The 21150-nt window shown below is 35.0% G+C and overlaps 1 protein-coding gene, 1 long non-coding RNA gene and 1 pseudogene across 2 annotated transcripts; 1 reads left to right on the forward strand and 2 right to left on the reverse strand.

Annotated features, from left to right (window-relative positions):
- Window positions 1–375: 375 nt before the first annotated feature.
- On the reverse strand, window positions 376–12477 carry LOC120137378 (mRNA-capping enzyme-like). Its single transcript, XM_039153139.1, has 18 exons — window positions 12163–12477; window positions 11641–11801; window positions 6234–6372; window positions 5670–5821; window positions 5183–5266; window positions 5044–5106; window positions 4544–4672; window positions 4253–4459; window positions 3776–3895; window positions 3308–3357; window positions 2555–2717; window positions 2323–2460; window positions 1949–2071; window positions 1759–1857; window positions 1411–1500; window positions 1216–1300; window positions 991–1124; window positions 376–901 (listed from the first exon to the last, which is right to left on the reverse strand). The coding sequence occupies exons 2-18, from the start codon at window positions 11767–11769 to the stop codon at window positions 758–760; spliced, it is 2049 nt and encodes a 682-aa protein (XP_039009070.1). The 5' UTR covers window positions 11770–11801; window positions 12163–12477; the 3' UTR covers window positions 376–757.
- Window positions 12478–17201: 4724 nt separating this feature from the next.
- LOC120137349 lies at window positions 17202–18164 on the reverse strand. Its single transcript, XR_005517424.1, has 3 exons — window positions 18094–18164; window positions 17344–17451; window positions 17202–17215 (listed from the first exon to the last, which is right to left on the reverse strand). It is a non-coding gene; the product is annotated as an uncharacterized LOC120137349 (long non-coding RNA).
- A 981-nt stretch (window positions 18165–19145) lies between these two features.
- Window positions 19146–20840, forward strand: LOC120137279 (annotated as a pseudogene).
- The last annotated feature ends 310 nt before the right edge of the window (window positions 20841–21150 follow it).

The raw sequence follows: 21150 nt of genomic DNA on the forward strand, positions 1-21150 counted from the left end.
TTATTATCATTTTATCTAACATGACTTTTTTACTTTCTTAAGGATACATTTTCAATCAATCAAATGTAAGTTTTGGATCTTTATTTTACCTTTCAATTTAAACTTTCAACATTCTTAATTAAAGACAACTGGAAATTACATAGTACCGAAAGGGCGGTTCAAAGGTGCTAATCCTTCCTTGACCGTAATCGACTCCCGGATCCGACATATCACTGGTAAGACGCAGATCAGATAAGAAATAAGATATCCGATCAACCCACTTTTCGTAAAGTAAATGATCGGTGGCGACTCCCAATCCACATTTTTCAAGTCGAAACCCAATTCCGGGATCCAACCGAAAGACGGTTGCGACAACTACAAATGCAGAAGCCTGAACACGGGAAATGGTTACTTGTAAAATAAATCGGAGATCATCAGTGCATGAGAGAAACTAAAGAAACGGATACACTAATATACATCGGTTAACCTAATTCTAATCCTCCTGATCTGAACAACTACAAGAAAGTAGTTTCGGCCATGAATGCGGCCGAACTATTCGACTAACCTACCACCCCGGATCATACAAACTCACCGGCAGAGAACACACACTACAACACTAACGTTTAAAAAAACGAGAGACGGCTAATTACACGATGCGTTCGACAGACCGGGCATGCACCCAACTCTAAGTTGCAACCGAAAGAAACTTGGTCACCTGCACGCCTGAGCGTCCGATACCTCGATCGAATCAACTGCACACCAGTCAGAATGCTATTGATCACCTGCGTCGTGCTGCATTTGAATGCATACGTGCCATGCTGTCCATCCTTATTCTATCGGCATACATGGGCAACCGAATGATCTCGTTAATCTCGTTTAATAAGATTTCCTCCGTGATGTTATCCTGTATACTTCGCATAACCTGTTCTTCCATAAGCAAAACAGCTTTTAATCTATGCGGTTGGCTATGGAAAAAAATTACTATTTGTCAAATTGGCAAATGAGAGAGACCTTGTTGAAAGTATTGAGATCATTGGGAGTCGACTTATCCGTCCTGATCCGCATATAGACCCACACATGCTCATCAGGATCCCAACCACACTCGATAATCTTCCCGGAGAATGAAGAAAGGGGATCTGAAGCATCTGCAAGTGATTCAAGAAATTGAATCAAAAAATAAAATACTACGGATCTTGGATAAAACAGATGAAAGGAAATACACACAATCATAGCAACCTCTGAATTCCACTTTATTTTCCTCCATCAACTTCTTTTTCCCACGTTCAAATAGAAAAAGTTGTTCATGATCGTCGCTATCGATCTGCCAAAACACAAGCTTTTGGTTTAAGGATGGATATTAATACATTTTTTAAGCCAAAAAGAGCCAATTTGACAACAAAAACCAAAGAAATGAGAAATGAGAAAGGCAACCTCAAATAGAAAGTCGACCGAGTTCATCGAAGCATATTTCCACTTGAGAAGACCTTCATGAGTGCGAGGTACATAAGGATCATCCCAGCCCTGAAAAATAAATTAAAAAGAAAATATCAGGAACCACTTGCGCCTCAAAGAAGAACAGTCTTTCCTCAGAGAGCATGCCTGTGAAACGACAAAGTTAAATGTAAAGATGCATGAATTGGCAGGATTATATTGGACGATTATAGATGGTGAGCTACAAAATAACAGATAGAAAGATCATTTAAATTCAAAAGGAGATGTTGAAAATAAACAAGTTTGAAAAAAGTGAGATTCATAATCCAATAATCCTCTTCAAGCAACCTGAAAAATGAGGCCATCTGCCTCATGAGAGAGCTTGGGGATAAATTCCTTCAAAACCTTATTTACAGTCGAGAGCAGCCAGAAATCCTTCCTCCGCACCTGATAACAGGTTAAGCAAAACCTTAAAGCCCATTACACAAAGGTACGAGGTAGATCAATATAACAATCACAGATGCTCTTCAATACATACCCTGAAAGGTTCAAGGTCATATCGGTAACAAGGATTCCTGCTTTGGTAGATGTTATGGCGTTCATAATTACGAGGCTCAATCACTTCTTTCTCCAGCATTTTCCATCGTTCACAGAATGGCCGCTGCAGCAGTTTCGATCGATAGGATTACTAGATGAGTGTCATGTATTTTCTTTTTCACAAGAGAAAGTGGAGATAAGATGATTCTGAAAATAGTCTCCAATCTTATCAAAAAAAGAAAATAGTCTCCAAGAGCCAACAGTTTAGTATATGTTAGGATAACTGTTTCGAAAGATACCTACTATCAGGTTCAGATAACACCAGAGAGGACAACATATAAGAAAAAAAACTTTCAATTAATAAGCATGACCAACCTCAATGATAGATGTATGGTTAAATGCCATCATATCATAGATGAGATATCTTCTCTCTTGCTTTTGAGAGTCTGGTAGGGTATCAATTACCATTTCCCCATCGAGCAATGTGAAACGATGAGTTCCTTCCCCTATACCCTTACAAATGAAAAAGTTATGCCAAATTAATAAGACACATGATACACTAGATTCCAAAAGTTTTCCTTAGAAAAGATGATATGCAAATGCATACTTCAGCTGGTTGTCTGCATGGAAACCTCATCTGAACCCTTCGAAAATTAAAGCTCCTATCAATCAAGTAACATCCATCGACAGTTATCAACATCATATATCGTGTTCCATCTGCTTTCCAAGTGGCATAATAATACCGTTGCCTTAGAAGTTGTAAATTGTCCCTGCAAGAACAAAATACAGAACTCAGTTTCATATAAAGATTCGGCAAATAAAAATAGAAAGATCAAAAGTAAAAGAAAAAGAAAGAGATAACTACTCTCTACAATGGTATGTTCTTCACGCAAGCTTCAGGACCTTTTCCGAATCAATGCCACCTTTACCTTATCTTTATTCACTATTTATTTTTATTTAAATAGAGGATATAAATGCTTTAATTATCACAATGATGGACCAAGCTAATCCCAAGAAAAAAATGGAGAAAGAGAATCAATGTATCAGCATAAGACCTTAGGAAAACGAAAGCATATTCTCAAAATATATCCTTTGCATCAAACCTATCCAACACAGTGGCAACCAAATTCCTGAACTAAGTTTTAAATACGTATGTTTCATAACACTTATTGTTTACAAATTTAACAAGGAAAATCCCTGCATGTTAAAAAATTAACTTAAAAGACCGATCAGAGTTCCAAGAGAGAAATCACCCATGTCAAAAAATGAACAATCAGAACAAGCATATAAGTTAAAATATGGAAAAGACATATAAGCACTTCAACCAAGAAAATAGAATAAAACCAAACATTTTAAGGACCTGTTGAGTGAAACTGGATGTGATCCTGGAAATTGCGTGTTTCCTCTAACCTGGTTTCAAGAAATGGCCATGCCAGAGCTCATATTAAACCAAAACTGTGTAAGTAGTACACAAAGTAAGAACTAACTTTGAATACAAAAAAGTACTCAAACTTTTAAAAAATTCTGGTTTTATGAAAATAAGTCGTCATAATGTTATCATTAAGGGAAAATGTTTCCGTAATTTTTCAAATATTATCATTACAACAGTCATTCCCACACAATCAAAGCCCTCTAATCATTTAATTGCCCTCTACAAAATTATCACAGATAAAGAAAAGAAGCAACTGAGAAATAAAATATGGATAGAAAAGCTACGACATAATGTCACAAATTTTATGAAAATTTGCTATCTTCGAGACCCATAGCCTAGAAAATGGAATAAGTAGCTAAACATCAAAGGAAAAAGAAGTGACTTTCAAAGTCATACCCCTACATTTAACTTCAATGTATGGTAGCAGAATAATCGAAGTGAGGTCAACTGGTCCTGAGGTATTTCATCTCCCAAAATGTCATCATTTGTCAACACAACATCTGTTTCATGATTCTCCTGAAATGACAAATGCTTATTGAAGGTGAAATCTAAACAGATATTTGAGCAAAACTGAAACATCATATAGAAACTAGAAGAAACATAAACAAGTTTATATTAGTATCAATTAGCAATATCTTAACACTAAAGCTAAACTTTATACGAGTAAAATCTTTATAACACACAATAGAATAACCCCATGCGTGATATTTTTCATAAAGTTAGATTGTTTTCAGCTAAAAAAGTAAAAAACTTACCTTTCCATATGGAAGAGAATTAATGGTTACTAAAATGCTTTTATTAATGCCAGATTCCATTTTTATTCCCCGTATTACAATTTACAACAGAAAAAACAATACTGCAAGTATTCCGTACAGGTAATGCAGTTGGACTCCCATCATCATCATCGTCATCTGGGACTGCTTCACCATTGAGATCAAGATCATAAGACCTCTTCCATTCAGGAGTTGGAGGGCATTCAACCATTTTAGGCCTTTTTTCATGATAAAATGCATACAAGGCATCAATGTAGTCAGGTTTGTAAATTCCAGGAGGACGTGCCTCAGAAAATATTTTTATTGCCTGCACAAAAGGCAAAACGAAGATATTACTCCAATATGAATATCTAAATGATATTGAAAAAGATAAAACATAACAACATCTGACCTGAGAAACAGACATTGATTGTGACCGCATGAGATAGTGAACAATCATGTATCCAGTGCGATTATGCCCATGTGTGCAATGGACAAGGATATATTTCTTTGATTTCTGACGTAGTAGGAATTGTGACACCTGATAAACAAATTACATGAAAATTTTCATAATGGTTGCAATAAATTTAAAAAAACAATTAATTCAAGAGTTCCGTAATGAGCATCACTCCGTAGATCGGTAAATGTACTAGAATTAGATGAATATGACGAAGGAGACAGTACTGATTGTGGGATAATGTCTAATTTATGTTTGAGATTACACATAGTACTATTTTGGTTTTGCCAAGATTATAAGGAAACATATAATACCAGCCATGCCAGTGAGCATGTGATAAATGCAGCATGGGAGTTGGGACTGAATCTATTACAGGAATCACATTTGAAGAAGAGATAAAGGCAGATATTCTAGTAGATTCTGGCAATGATAGACAATTATAAAGGGATATCTACCTCATAAAAAAAAGTATTTACAGACATGTTATCAGGTACAGCATCTCTTCCCTTGCATTGAATCTAGAACAAAAACCGAAAAGTTAAAACCAAAGCTTCCAATGATAAGAAAAACATTCAACTATAACCATATGCTCACCTTTACATGCTTAATGCCTTCTTTCTTCAGGTCTGTAGTTTGATAGTAACGAGATGTGTTTGTCAAATCAATGACCAAACCAAGCTGAAATCAGAACATCACATGTAATGTAAAAGTTATTCTCCAATTAAAAATCTTACTTCAAATATCTAATCTATCAGAAACTGATATCCAACTTGTTTGTCTGACATGCAGAAGCGCATTTGTTCAAGCCCTTAGAACAAACACTTAGTAAAATCTCGAATAGTATAAGTTATAACCATGACCATTACCTTACATGTATAAATTAGTCCCTAAATTCATTTTTCAATTCATAGTTAATATGACCAAGTGTATTTGAGGATTTCTAGAACATTCCACAAGGATTTTGACATGCTGTTTACATGGTTGAGACAATGATACAAGAGATCTGCTTTGCATTAAATGGGAAAAATCAACAAGATGTTAACACTGAAATGAGAAAAGAAATACAACACTTTTTATATACCTTTCTTCCTAAAACTCTTTGCTGATGAATCACTTGTTTAAAAGAGTATCTTTTACCAGGTGGAATACAGTCATTATAGGATTCACCAAGTGGAGTCTTAGAAGGAATAATGCAGCCAATTTCCTGACCAATCGAAGGACAACCCAACCAACCTGCAAAAAGTTTTGAAAAGCGCAAAAAAAAAAATACAGTGACTTAACCAACAACATGAATTTGAAATTTCAAATAAATTCAGATAGTCATCTTGAGCACAAAAATGAAACAAGTAAAATTTAAATCTGTCTTTTCAGATTTTATGTTTCTGAAAGCCTGAAGCAATCATACAGTTATGTTGATCATTGACATTTAGATACCATTTCAGTAATTTTCTGACACAAAACCATTACAAACAGCAGTTATTATAACTATAATTATTATTATAAGAAAAATATACAGATGAATAACTAATACAATCAAAAAACACTACAGTATTTGGGAAAAGGAAGTTATGGAACAGCAAAGTTATCAACATTGAGAATAACACCAAAAAATTGAGCAATTAGTGTGCAATGCCAAGGATCTTACCAGGAGGGAGCCTACTTTTATCATAAATCTTGGAATTCCTATTTTGATAAAAGTGATCAAGTATTTCAGGCCGAGAAACATGCACTGGCCGGTCATCTGGTCCATCTTTTTTCAACTTCTTCCGTCTTTCCTCACGCTCCTAATAGAAAGTAAATTCCATTATCATGCATGAATGAATAATGATGCACAGAAATAATTATTAGAGAATAAAAAATACATCGCAGCATGATGTGCTCAACTTAGAAAACATATAGGGGAAGAGTAAGATGAAAAAATAAAAAGGAATAAATGTGCATGTTAAATTATATGAACTCATTAATTTCTCATAAATGCAGAGAAAATATTGTTTGTAACTCTTGCACTTCTAAACATAAGAAGAGCTAAACAACTGCCTTGTACAAGAGGAAACATTCCAATCACATTCCTCAATAGGGAAGGTAAAGATAGAAAGCAATAAAGACAAAAAACAGAGAAGCTCAAAATCCAATGACTATATCACTCAAAGGCATATGAAACAGTTGGGTTGGCTGTATCAGTTCATTTTAGGGCTGTAAACAAACAAACTGTTCAACGAACTACTCGTGCACCGTTCAAATATTGTACTTTTATTAAGCTAAATAAATAAGTATGAACAAATAATTTATGTTCATTTATTAAACGATCGAGTTGACCAAAGGTGTGTATAGTTCGTTTATGATCACAAACAAGCTCATTTATTAGTTCGTTTATTTAAAGTTGATACTTTCAATATAAAAGATACTTAAAAATATTTATGTTTATTTTTATTTAATTATTAATATTCGTGTTTGATCATTTAACATAAAAAATAATAAATATATATCATTTACTGTTTGTTTATTATTATGAGCAAATTTTTAATTGTTCAAAAACATATTAAATTATATGTTTATGAACGTATTCATTAAAATATCAGTTCAATGTTTATGAAAATTTTCATTTAGTGTTTATGAACATGCTAAACGAACATGCTTGTGAACCCTAAATGAACATGTTCATAAACATTAAATGAACGAACATGAACAAAAATTTTGAAATTCTCAACGAACATGACAATCATAAAAATAAACAAATGTACATGAACGATAATTTGTTCCTTCAAGCTCGATTCACTTACAGCCCTAGTTCAATTATATGAAAAACAGTTTGTATATTCCTCTCTGTAAAACAACTTAGAAAAGAGATCGCACGTTAACTTTGGAAATGCTACGTGAATAAACTTTGAAAGGGTAGCAGATACCCCGAGGTCATTGCTGCTCTAATGGTCAAATGTGCTTGTATAAATTCCAAAGACAAGCATTGTAGTTGTTGTCTGAGTAATATTTACCATAATCACCACCAAGACGATAAGCATAATTGAAAATGACATTAGATGCATTCCAAAGACACTATTTCCAACCGTTTGTATTTTGAAACAACACATTGTTGGCTCATCTCATTGCCGTAGATGAATCGAGCTTTAATGAACAAATCTTTGTTTATCTTTGCCCGTTTAATTTTAAGCTTGTTCACATTCATATCATTAAGAATTTTAGAATTGTGTTCATGTCCATTTATTTAAAAATTATGTGTTCATGTTTGTGAACAATAGACGACCATGTTCATGAACATATAATTGAGCATTAAACAAACATATAGCTGAAAATGTTCAAGAACATATAAATGAAAATGTTCATGAACAACTAAAAATCTATTATTGAATAATAATAATAAAAATATAAATGAACATATTTCTAATTTTTAGATTAATCAAACATAAATATTAAAAATTATATCATAAATAAAAAATAAAAATATTTTTAAATATCTTTCATTGGAAAATATTAAATTTAAATAAATGAACGAGCAATATACAAATGATTTACGAATAGTTTGAACTCATTTGTTTAATAAACAAACACATTCGTTTATATAGTTTAATAAACGAACAATATAATACGTGTTTTAGTGAGAGAAGCTCCAGCTTCTCTCTAACCTAGGCATTTTCAAAATTCAAAATTCTAATTTCCACGAGCCTAGGCGTCTCTCCACCGACAACCACCAGTCGTCCGCCGCCTTCGTCCGCCACCCGCCGCCGCCGCCGTCAGCCGTCATCCGCCGACCACCGTTTTGAAGCCGTTTTTTCCTGGGAAGATCGCCAGCACAAGGTGTTTCCTATTCTGGGTTTGGTTTTCCGATTAAGACTCTTATTCGTTGTAGATCTAAACGCCGCTCACGGCCGTTTTCGTCTCCATCCGTTGAACATACACCGGACATCGCATCTCCTCCGTACTCAGAGCCTTTCTGCGACCATAACCCATTTTCTTAGTGTCGAGAATAGTTGCATCTCTCCATGATTTTTTAGTGAGCAGTTTCAGCAAGAACAGACTCTCACTACTCCAAACCTTCTGCTTTTCTCCTCTGCCGACCCAGTCTTCAGACTCATCTATTGGTGGATTTCCTCCGACACTGCCCATTTAGCTTTGAGCTCTTGTTCTGGAAATTTTATTTCCAGGGGTGATACGAAGACTTCAGTTTACTTCGCCGGTAGAACAGACGCAGTGAGCAGTTTTGCAGTGAGCAGTTTCAGCAAGAACATACGTTCACTGCTCCAAACCTTCTGCTTTTCTCCTCTGCCGTCCCAGTCTTCAGACTCATTTATTGGTGGATTTCCTCCGACACTGCCGATTCAACTCTGAGCTCTTATTCTGGGAATTTTTTTTGTCCAGATTAGTTCGTCAAGTATCTGGGTTTTTCACTTCATCAGTCTTTCATCACATGCCGGGTGTTGGAATCCACTCTTCTCTCCAGCAGAGACCTTCGGTCCATGCTCATACACCCTCTGCAGCTGCACCTTCTCCGCCATCTCACCCTTCTAATCCTGACGAGGTTCGTACTATCTTCATTATGGGTCTGCCTGAAGACATCAAAGAGAGAGAGCTACATAATCTACTTAGATGGCTTCCAGGTTATGAAGATTCGCAATTGAACTTCAAGGGAGAAAAGCCTAAGGGTTTCGCTCTCTTCTCAAATGCAAAATTTGCGGTTGCTGCCAAGGATGTCCTTCAGAAAATGGTTTTTGATGCTAAGTTGAAGTCTCTTTTGCACATTGAGATGGCAAGGAAGAATCTTGTTGTTAAAAGATGATTAGTTTCTGATTCTGATGCTTTTGACAATGGACGTTTTCCTGTTCATCCAGTATTGCCATTGTCAAATCCAGCTTCTGTAGGATCTCCTAGTACTCATGTGCCTGTTAAAACTGGGTGTTGCGTTAAAAAGTCTGCAGTAGATGGTGTACACGAGGGAATCGGGGAGTCCACCACAAAGGGGTGCAGTAATGATAAGTCTGGATGTTACACGTTATTTATTGAGAATTTACCAGAGAAGATCCATTGGAAGAGGTTTGGATCTTTATTTTGCTCTCACGGTCGGGTACTTGATGCTTTTATTCCAAATAAAAGAAATTCAAAAGGAGTTCGCTTTGGTTTCATTCGCTTCGCATCAATCGAAGAAGCAAGGAGAGCGATCTCAAAAATGAATGGCTATCATATCGACGGCAGCAAAATTGGAGTTTCTTTCGCTAAATTCAGGCCTCGACATTCCTATTGGAGAAAGTCCTCGATAGGTGTTTTTCGTAAGTCCAAGATGGGAGATGATTCGAGGAAGAATCATTATAAAGCTGAAGGCGTTATAGATGAAGAAAAACTTCAGGCGTTGAGCAATTGTCTAGTGGGATGGTGCAAAGAATTTATCAAAATCGGTCATCTCGCTAGACAAATGCATGCAAAGGGCCTCACTGGCTTCTCCTTAATGAGAGCTGCTGGTAATGCAGTATTAATGATTTTCGAAGACTCTGCTTCATTGAGAAGTGTTGAGAACGATAAATCAAAGACTCTCGCAGAGTGGTTCTCCATAGTCGAAGCTTGGTCAGAGAGTTTGGTAATGGAGTGTCGCCGTTTATGGTTAGTTTGCGAGGGTGTTCCGTTTCACGTATGGAATTGAGATACTTTCAAGAACATTGCTGATTGTTGGGGTCAGTTACTAGCAATCGATGAAAGCTGTCAGTCACCATCATCCTTTGATCGGGCAAAAATTCAAGTCCTCGCAAAGGCTGGTGCGAGAATTGATGCGACGTTGGAATTGAAGGTTGGTGACAACTCCTTCAAGATCATGGTGCATGAGATAGAGCCTTCATTCAAGCCAAACTCTTGGACTCCTGAAGAAGACGAATCTCATTAGATCTTGTCTCTCTAATTGTGTTTTGATTTAGTTTATATGGTTGCAGGTGTTGCGTCCCTTTTGTATTATGTTCTGTTGCGTTGTTTTAATTCTATTGCTGGAGGTGTATTTAGAAATAAGGTGATTCGATTGTGACTTTGGATGAGGTTTTATGAGCTTAAGGTGTTTGTTGTAATGGTGAATATCACCATAGGAGGATATTCCGTGTTATCTTTTGTATTGGGTATTATTATTAATAAACTTTGAGGTACTCTTTTCTTCCTTCCAATGTTCGTTAACATACTTCTTAGTATGTGAACGAATACGAAGGGAGTTTTTAATAAGACCTCCAACTTCTATCAAAAAAAAAACGAACAATATACAAATGATTTACGAATGATTTGTTAAACGTCCTTTTCATTTACAAACATAACTATAAAGTCAATCCAACTATTATATGGCTTTTATTGATATGGTCATTGAATTTTGACCTTCTATGTTTTTTATCTTCATTATTTTCTTTAACTAGACTTTTAAGGAAAATGGTGCGATTGTTATACAAGTCACCTTTTAACTTTAGAACCTAAAAACTTAATGATTATGAAGCTTTTTTACATGTTCAGAGAAAAGAAAAAGGGCATGATGGCTATCTCTTTACAAGCCACGATGCCTTTTATCAGTTTTCCATCATGCCGATAAGAAACTAATACCCAGAATATCAACTATATTAATACAAACAACTTCAACATGTCACATGCACATGAAGCCAAAAATATTTCTCTTGTCTACAGCACTACCTCACCGATAGATCAATGCCTAGAAAAATATCATTCAGGAATTGCCTAAATCATAATTACTAGGAATATTAAAAAAAATGCAGGAATTGCTCCAACGGCAGACGGCAATGGGGCCATTCTTATTAAGTTTCAAAATTATTGAACAATTTACTTAATTACTCCCCTAAAATTTTTAAAAGTTCTCAATTGTCTCAAATTTTGAAATTTTAGTTAGACCACCCTTTTTATTTTGAAAATTTTAAATTAAACCCTTCAAAAAATTTAAATAGCTCCCCAAATTGTTTTGCCAATATCTGCCACTGAATCATTCCTAATCGATGATAGATAACAAAAGCAATCAAATGCGTCCTTTAAATAGAAAGAAAATAAAGCCAAAGAGAAAATTCGAGACATACCCTCCTCGAAATTTCAACTGCAGATTCTACATGTTCTGGTGCGGTGTAAGGTTCTATATGTCTTTCGTATATCTCTTCATCGTCATCTTCAGGTAACGGGAAGGCATTTAAGTCCATACTAGCAATCATTCAGCCTCTACCCGGAACCATAAACTTACAACCTATACCGAAAGGTAAATAAATGAAAACACATACAAAATACACTCAGCAAACAAATTTTCGAATCAAATTGTACCAAACAGAAATTCAATGGCTACTCTCTCCTACCAGATAAACTAGCCAAAATCAAGAGCAAACCCTACCTGTACTAAACAAAAATTCAATGGCTGCTCTCTATTTTTTCCAATTCGCCTCATTCTTAATTTTTAAATATAAACTACGCCTAACCGGTGAGCGAAATAGGAAAACCCTAACCAACAAAATTAAATACAAGCAACACAATAGTTTAAGCAGGGGGGAAAATGCGAAACCGCCGTCGACCAAAATATAGAAAAGGAAACATGAAACTAGCTTCAAACTCACCAGAAACATTCAATCGACGATGAATTACAGCTGAAAGGTCCAGAGAGCCGTTGAAGCCACAAAATTAAACTGATTTCCTTTCGTTTCCCCCCTGCCGTATCCGATAAGTACAGAAACTTGCTCAGTAAGCTGTAGCAAGTGTACAATCAGAATGGGGTGTTGTTACTCCCGTTTCTCTGAAAATATACCTTCCAAACACTAGAGAGAGAAAGTCGTTGGTTATTTTGAAAGAGAATATAAATATATATGCATAGAGAGAGAGAGAGTAGTAAAGCAAACTTAAAAAATGGATTCCATGACAGGCGAGAGAGAATGATGCACGCAGGAGAAGAGAAAAATGTCAAGATTCTAATTTGGAAGAAATCAAATACTATATAAAAGGGGATAAAGATTTTATGAAATAATACATTTTTATATGATTTAAAAATAATATATCTAAGTTATTTGGGGAAATGCCAAGGAAGGTACAACTGGAGTAGGGAAGGTGAGGGTAATTCTGTCATGGACTTCCAATTTTCACTTCAATTAAATTCAATAATTTATTTACCGGGAGTCAAATATATTTCTTTTAAAAACAAATAAACATCAAAATAACATTTTATTTTATTCTTTTATTAAGCTAAAAAAATTATAAAATAATATATATTCTACCTACTCTCAAGTATTTCACCTTGTTTTAACGGTTGACGCTTGAACCTATAATCTCTTGAAACAATAACGATTCTTTTAACAACTGAAATAAGTTGATTTATATAACAATCAATGTTATTTATTTACTAAAATAACACTTTTTTAATGTCATATAAATAAACATACGATATAGTATATAATTTTTAAAGATGTGTTGCATCAATCGGACATTTTAGGGTACCCGATTTAATATATGTTTATAGTAACACATGTTAATAAAATCGCCAATAAAATAACGTGTAGTGATTTGTGTGTGTGTGTTTTTTTTTTTAAATTCGGTCATTAACAAATAATGGATTGTTCAAAATTCATAAAAAAAAATAGTGATTCGTCGATTGCATCTTTTTAAGATTCTTTCATATCTCTCATTTCTCAACTTCTACAGAGATATTTTTATTATTATTAAACTAATGTGATTATAAAATATTATTTATTTTAAATATTCTCAATCATTTGACAATGAATGCTCAATCGCTCTCGTTACGGTCGATGGTACTCTAACCTGAAACTTTTAAGAATAACAACTATTATTTTAACCATTAAAGGAATTTCGTGTGTGCTCAATCGCTCTTATTACAGTCGATGATACTCCAACCTAAAAATTTTAAGAATAACAACTATTATTTTAATCGTTAAAGTAATTTCGTGTGTGCTCAACCTTTACAAAAATTGAAGCAAGTAATGGGGGTACTCTAATCATACCCAATTGGTGGCATCTATTGATTACAATGATTACTCAAATATACTAATGAGTTACGACACTTGATTTAAGTTTAGAATTGAAAAAAATATTTTAAAATTTTAAAAATCTTTTCCTATCGATCTAGGGAGCGTATAATGTAATATATGTTCAAAGACTCTCAATCATTTGGTAATGAATACTTGTATCCTTAAAATATAAAATTAGCTGACCATATTCTCTTATGTAATGGGGTAAGGGGGAAGTAAGATAGTAGACTGTCCCAACGCCAGGTTGAAAACAGTTTCCGTGGGAGACCTCCGGCAGTCAGAGTTATGAATTGCCGACCGTGAGACTCGATCCCACCACCACAAGGTTAAGAATCTTGCGCTCTTACCAATAAAACGATACTCAAATATAAAACCTCGAGAGATAACAACAAATAATTTAACCAATAAAGCGGATTGATTCGTGCTAAAAATTTTAGAGAATTAAATAAAGAATGGCTGTACAACATCAAAGTCAAACGTGGGAAGCCATGAGAGGTAAATTGCAGCCCGTGATTTACTTTTCTAAACCAAAGCTAAGAATCCAAGAATGTGAATTCACAGTAGTAAAAGTAAATAAATAAAGCAACGTGAACGTGAAAGGCTGAAATTGGTGGGGGAAAAAGCCAAAAAGGGAGCTTTCGGAGGGTTTGGTTATGTTATGTCGTAGCGAGCACGATATAAATATAAAATTTATTAATATAATACAATTTATAAAAGGGTCAAGTACACTCTTATATATTTCATTCTTTAAATATTATTTTATGAAACATATGCCAAATTAAAATTTTGGTTTTAAAGTATTGAACTCTCTTATAACGATCTTAGGTTTGAATCTCAATGCTCTCACCCAAAATTCCCATATAATGTTACAGGGAATGTTTAATTCCCAAACTAAAGTGTTAATCCGATTAATTTCTCAAATAGGATGTTTTTTACTGTAAATTTGAGATCTCTCGGCGTCTTCAGGGTTAATCAAATTTTTGGATTGTTTATTGGGATCTCTAGGCGTCTTTAGTGGAATTCATGAAAAAATTTGGCTTTTTTACACAAATATCACCTTAACATAAATTAATTACTTATTAAACACTGTTTAAGAATATTTTACGGATCTAACAAATTTTTAAATACTTTCTATAAATTTAATCATATTTTGTTAGTATTTTTTTAATTATTTAATTATTTTATTTTTTTACTTTTTTTACAGTTATAAAATGGAAAGTGATCCTTGAATAATTATATTCGTATTTCTCGGCTTTTAAACTTTTCTCTCGACTGTAAATACGCTCTCAACCTGTAAACATTCACATCAATCCTCTAAACTAGAAGAATGTCGTCGCTTCAGTATAGATATCCACGTGTTGAGAGCGTATTTATAGCCGAGAGAAAAGTTTAAAAGCCGAGAAATCTGAATATAATTATTCAAGGACCACTTTCCATTTTATAATTGCAAAAAAATAAAATAATTAAATAAAAAATAAAAAATAAATAATACAATAATTAAATAAAATACTAACAAAATATGATTAATTTTATAGAAAGTATTTAAAAATTTGCTTGATCTGTAAAATATTCTTAAACAGTGTCTAACAAGTAATTAATTTATGTTAAGGTGATATTTGTGTAAAAATGCCAAATTTTTTCATGGATTTCAACTAAAGACGCCTAGATCCAAGCAAGAGTAAAAAAAATCCGGTTCACCCTAAAGACGCCGAGAGATCCCAAATCTACCGTAGAAAACACAAACAATCCAACACCCTGAAGACGCAGGGAGATCCCACCAAAAAATCTGGTTAACTCTGAAGACGCCGAGAGATTCTAAATTTACTATAGAAAACACCCTATTTGAGAAATTAATCAAATGAGCACTTTAGTTTGGGAATTTAACATTCCCTGTAGCATTATATGGGAACTTTGGCCCAATGCTCTCACCCAAGGTTATTTTTTCATATTTTTAATATATTCTTACCACTAAGATAATGATGACACGTGTTATTTTATCAAATGATTTTAATTTATTAAGAAAATGATATATGAATATGTTAGTTAAAATGTTATTAACTTATGAAGGTATTAATTCAACCGTTATTTATATGTGAATGTATCACGTCAGTTATCGTTAATGATTTAATAATCTAATAAAAAAAATAACGATGATAACTGTAATGATTTTTTTTGGTAACCACAAAAGCAGCTAAGAAGAATCAGGCGTTCTTGCAGCAGCAAATCAGCGACACTGTCCGGCGGGTTCAAGTGCAGCAACGTACCAACTGGTTCGTGACGTCCAAGAGCAGCCAGTCGATCTGCTATCCCATTCTGCTCCCTCGCAATATGTGAAACTCTCACGTTCCAATCCCGACCACAAAGCTCATGAATAGCACTAACTAGAGAGTTACCATGCAAAGCATTAGACGACCTATTGCAGATATTCACAACTTCATTATTGTCCTGTCTCAAGCTCAATATTTCGAAAACCCAATCTCCAAGCATGCCAAAGGATGTCATGAGACGCCCACAACTCGGCTATAAGAAAGGAACAACGCCCCAAACTTCGGGAAAACCAAACACCCAAACGCCATTATGATATATATATATATATATATATCACAATAGCAAAAAGTTGTGATTTCATTTATGTATTGAAAAGATTTGATGTAATCACCACATAGACAAAGAATAAAGAGTTTTGAAAATTAAAAACATCTTACGAAACCTGTAACAAATAGACAAACAATTTGTTACTACATGATACATTTTGGACAAAGGGGAGCCGAACACTACAGCACCTTGCATCGTCGTCGACTACTAACCGAAACATGATTCGACCATCAACCTAGCAGAAATTATCATGTAACAACACAGACAAAACAGGATAAGAAAAGAAGGGGTGTGTGTTATTCCTGCATGCCATTGGCTATTCGGCTTCCTCTAGCGATCAAATATTCTAGGCCATGTTCTTCGCCTACGGTAAAGAGAACACACTCTACCGATAAATTGGACAGAAAACAATATCCAAAGGGAAAGAAATTTTAACATCCCTAATTCGAAGGACTCGAGTGCACTAATCATTTCTGATTCCATCTCTTCCTACATATTGAGAACTTTATCCTTCATCCCTTCATCTAAATCTGCAAAGCTGAACGAACCAGAATTTAGAACCTCAGCCTTTATTGCTTCAAACATCTCCTTTATCTCAGGCCGACTCGTCACTTCATTAAATTTCTTATTAACTTCCTGCTTCAGTGTAGCCGCATCCAAGATACTCCTGGCTTTCGAAAACTCCTTCAACATGTCAAGCTTATATTTGAGGGTCGAATAATTTGGAGCTGCTGATTGATTCTGGTTGAACTCATCATCAAGTTTCTTGATCTTATCCCTTGTAGCAGGATTCATTAGTTGGTCCCTGGAGTTTACTCTCGAACCTTCTTCTGTCAACATCTCAAGCCTGTCCTTCAAGCCCATGGCTTTGATGGCCTCAGAGTATGCATGATCAACCTCCATTTTCAATTTTTCTATCATGTCCTTTAGAGCCATCTCAGCCTCTCAGGAGGCTTGCTGGATGATTCCTTGGCTTTCAAGATTTGTTGGTTCATTTTTTCAACCTCACCTTCCAACTCCGCATTTGAAGTTCCACAAACTGGACAAAGGAGAATATACAAGACATTTATCAAAACAATTTTTCACTTTCCACACACTGGGCATTAGAGATGATGAAAATATGCAGAATTTAATATCTGAAAGTTAAAGGGCATGCAACCACCAAACCTTATCGGTAATGCTAAATACATGATCAAGGAATGTAGGTCTGTTGGGGTGCAGGGCCATGTTCACACGTTGTATAGGGGTCAGATGTGTGAATAAGTCCTTCAGGGCCTGAAATAAATAACAGAACGGATGAGAAGAATTAACTGGAAACCACAAACATGGTGACACATCAATATATTTGACAGCGCATCAACATGAAACAGTGCACAAGCCTTTTTCAAAACATTGAATTAAGCTCAGCCCTTGTTTAGGTATCAGGCTTACCAGCAGGCTTCTAGATAAAGAAGAATCACAGATTTTGGAGTTTTAACACTACAGAATTTCAAGCAAAGATATAAAATTCTCAGCTATTGATGATCTTCTGCAATAAGATAATGAATCCAAAACAAAAATCAAGTGCTAAAATATAATTCTAAATAACCAACAATTAATGTCATATCAAATGCAACATTAGAAACATTTTATCAGCCATAATTAAGAATATAACTTCTTGGCCTAATATTCGGTTGGGATAAACTGAACACTGGTAAACACATTACATGCTCAATTCCACTCTCATTAACAGGCCGAATAGGTATTGATTCAGAGGATTATATAAACATATAACTAGAAATTTTATCACTGCATGGAAACAACTAAAGTACTCTCAAATTGTCTCAAACATAATAAGTGCACCTGTTGATTTTTATTCTCCAATAATATAATCTGATCACTAAAGTCCAATCCAGTTTCATTTGCCATCCTCCTCACCTGAAAATGAAACAAGCACAAAATTTGAGGCAATCACGAGCATATAATCATCAACAATCACTAAAAATAAGCCTACAGTTCTCGGTTTGGCCGTTTGAAGGAGAGAGGGGACTTGCTCTTGTCCTTCGCACGTGTCGCACCTGCAACGGCCCATGGGCTTGAGTGTTTCGATGACCCTCCTCTTTGGGCTCGCCTCCGGAATCCCTTTGGTATTGGATTCCGGAATCACTAATAGTGTTTCTAACTTTTAAGTTGTTTAGTTAAATTGTTTTTAACTATTCTCTTTGTAGGATCTGATTTTCGTTATTTAGTGATTAATTTATGTTATTAGTGATTTTCCTATGTAAGTGTCAAACTGAGACGTGTTAGGAAGTTGCTGATTTCATTTGTCGATGTCATCATCTTAAGTGGCATAGTCACATATAATTGAGAGTAAATATGTGCTTACCTTAAAATTTGAATTTTTTCGATTAGTTTCTTATTTTATTAATGATGTTCTTGGAATTTTATTTGTGTCCATTCCATTTAAAAATTTTGTATTATTAACCTATGTGTATATATCCTAAAAAAATATTTCTAAATCTGCTACTAAACATCTTCTAGCTGCTAATAAAATGTGATGTATAAGCTCGAGCTAGCCAAAAGTAAGATAATGTTTGGATAAAGAGAAAGAAGAATAGAGTATAACTGTTGTTATACTTCATCCAGATTTCTTCATGAGACATTCCTCTTACTGTTATTCCTCCATCTATCGAATGTCAAAGTTTTTAAAATTCTTATAAACCTCCGAAATTTACCCATATATTTAGGAAAACCCTAAAAAGTGGTAAAACCGTAGGAAACAAGGCACCTGAAATAAGCAATTCGGTAAAGGGAATTTCTAAAATTCCTAGTAGTTTAATTAATAAATTAATATTTGGAATTTGGAAGAGAGGAAAAACACGAAGTGAGAAGAAAAGTTGGAAAAGGCACGAGAAGGATGACGCTTTTAGGCTGGAATCTGTGGCCACCAACCTTGCCTTCCCAGTCATCCTTTCATAGGACTTTTGATATAATATTTATTCTTTTTTTTTTTCTTATCCTCTTCAAGTCTGATACCATCAAAATTCCGGGTTTTAAACGATCTGATATTTGATTCTGTTGAAGGGTCTTTTTCTTTTACTTTTTCTTGTGAATGGGTTCATCTAATCGACTGTTTAACAGACGCAGAAGTGTTCATGAGATCCTTGGCGGTGGTTTAGGTAAAGTTTCTAACTTTTTTATTTCTGGGTTTTCTTTAGAATTCAATTTGATCCACTGTTGAATTTGATTGAATCACCCATGGAATTTCCATTGGTTTAGCTATTTTCTTCTTTTTTTACTGTGGAATGGATCTTCTTTGATCCCTTGCTTAAGGATCACAAGTGTTGCTTTAAGTATACAATGACAATCGTTGATCTAATGCTATTAATCGGTCAGTTAAAGATCTCATGCACACCCATAGCACCAAATTGTGGTGGCGGTTGTGAACATTGCTACGTGATTTATTTCTTAAAAATAACTATATTTTTCTATTGTGGATGTTGTTGTGGTGTCACATTGACCTTGAAAATCATTACGATCCGGCCGTTACGGACGTTACACCGTAGAGGTAATTGGATAATTGTTTCTTTTCTATGAACAGTTGCAGATGTGATGTTGTGGAGGCGAGGGAACTTGACAATGGGGATCCTGTTGGTGACTCTAGCAGCTTGGGTTGTGTTTGAGAAAACTGGTTACACTCTGCTATCAATTGTCTCTAATGTTCTCCTCCTCCTACTTGTCATTCTTTTTCTCTGGCAAAATCTGCTGCAATTCTTAACCGGTAATCGTTGCTGCCGTGCCACGTAAACTCGGAATTAATAAGATGTTATCAGTTTCTTTTACCAACCCCTTGGTAGAAATCTTGGTAATTATATGATATGAAATTCCCTTTTAGGAAATTAGGATCTAGCAACTGAATTTCACTTGTTTGTTGTCATAAAATAGACCTGCTCCACCACTTCCAGAATTGTATCTATCAGAAGACATGGTAAATGAAGTTGGAGCTTTCATCCGAGCCCCTGTAAACAATTTTCTCTCAGCTTCTCGAGATATCGCATTGGGAAAAGATTCAGGGTTGTTCTTCAAGGCTGCTTCATACTTGTTGCTGATTTCAATTGTTGGTAGCCTTACTGATTTCCTTACTTTGGGTTACATCAGTAAGTTCAAATTCTGACTTCATCTTCGTCGTCGTAGTCATGTCATTTACAGGTTTGGTGTCTTAATCCTGTAACTGTAGTATAACTGTTTGTGTATGCACTTCCCTTCTGGCAGGCCTTGTTGTGGTCCTCACGGTTCCAGCTTTCTACGAGAGATACGAAGACTATATCAATCCATATATGATACTTGGATGCAGGAAAATGCAGCAGTTGTATGTGAAATTTGATTCCAAGTTTGTGAACCGATTCCGGAAATGGATTTTGGAGAGGCAGAAGCTAAGTTGATTTCTTTTGTTTCTTCCTCGGTTTTTTCTTTCTTCTCTAGAATTTGTTTTCCCTTCCGATTGAGAGTGGCAGAAACAGGCACAAGTATCTTGTTTTGAGCATTGGAGATGTGGAGAAGCATTTTCTAGTCTTAAGCTGATATTTCCCTCTGGTATTGTTTCCGGCATATGAGCTTATAAGCTATTGAGCAGAGAGATGTAATGTAAGCCACCACTCAATGAAATTATCTCTGTGATTGATCAACATTTGTACAAGGAAGTATAGAATTTTATGTTGGTAAAAATTTAATTCGAAACAAACCCAAAGTTTAACTCGGACGGTAAAGGTCGACTCGTAAGCTGATCTGGTTCTAGGATAAATGTCCCTGCTGCTTGTATGAAAACTGAATAGATTATGGTTGTGGGGTGCCTAGCCTGTCAAACCTGGAAGTGGCTATATTCTGATTGCGGCTCTGAAGGATAGTTTGGAACATGACCAAATGCCGGTTGCCTGCATTATAGGCCTTGGAGGCAGTTGTTCCCTGGGCTGCTGCCAACGAGCTTTGTCTTCAGTA

The sequence above is a fragment of the Hibiscus syriacus genome, unplaced genomic scaffold (assembly GCF_006381635.1).
Source record: "Hibiscus syriacus cultivar Baekdansim isolate YM2019G1 unplaced genomic scaffold, ASM638163v2 tig00110656_pilon, whole genome shotgun sequence".
Classification (NCBI taxonomy): domain Eukaryota; kingdom Viridiplantae; phylum Streptophyta; class Magnoliopsida; order Malvales; family Malvaceae; genus Hibiscus; species Hibiscus syriacus.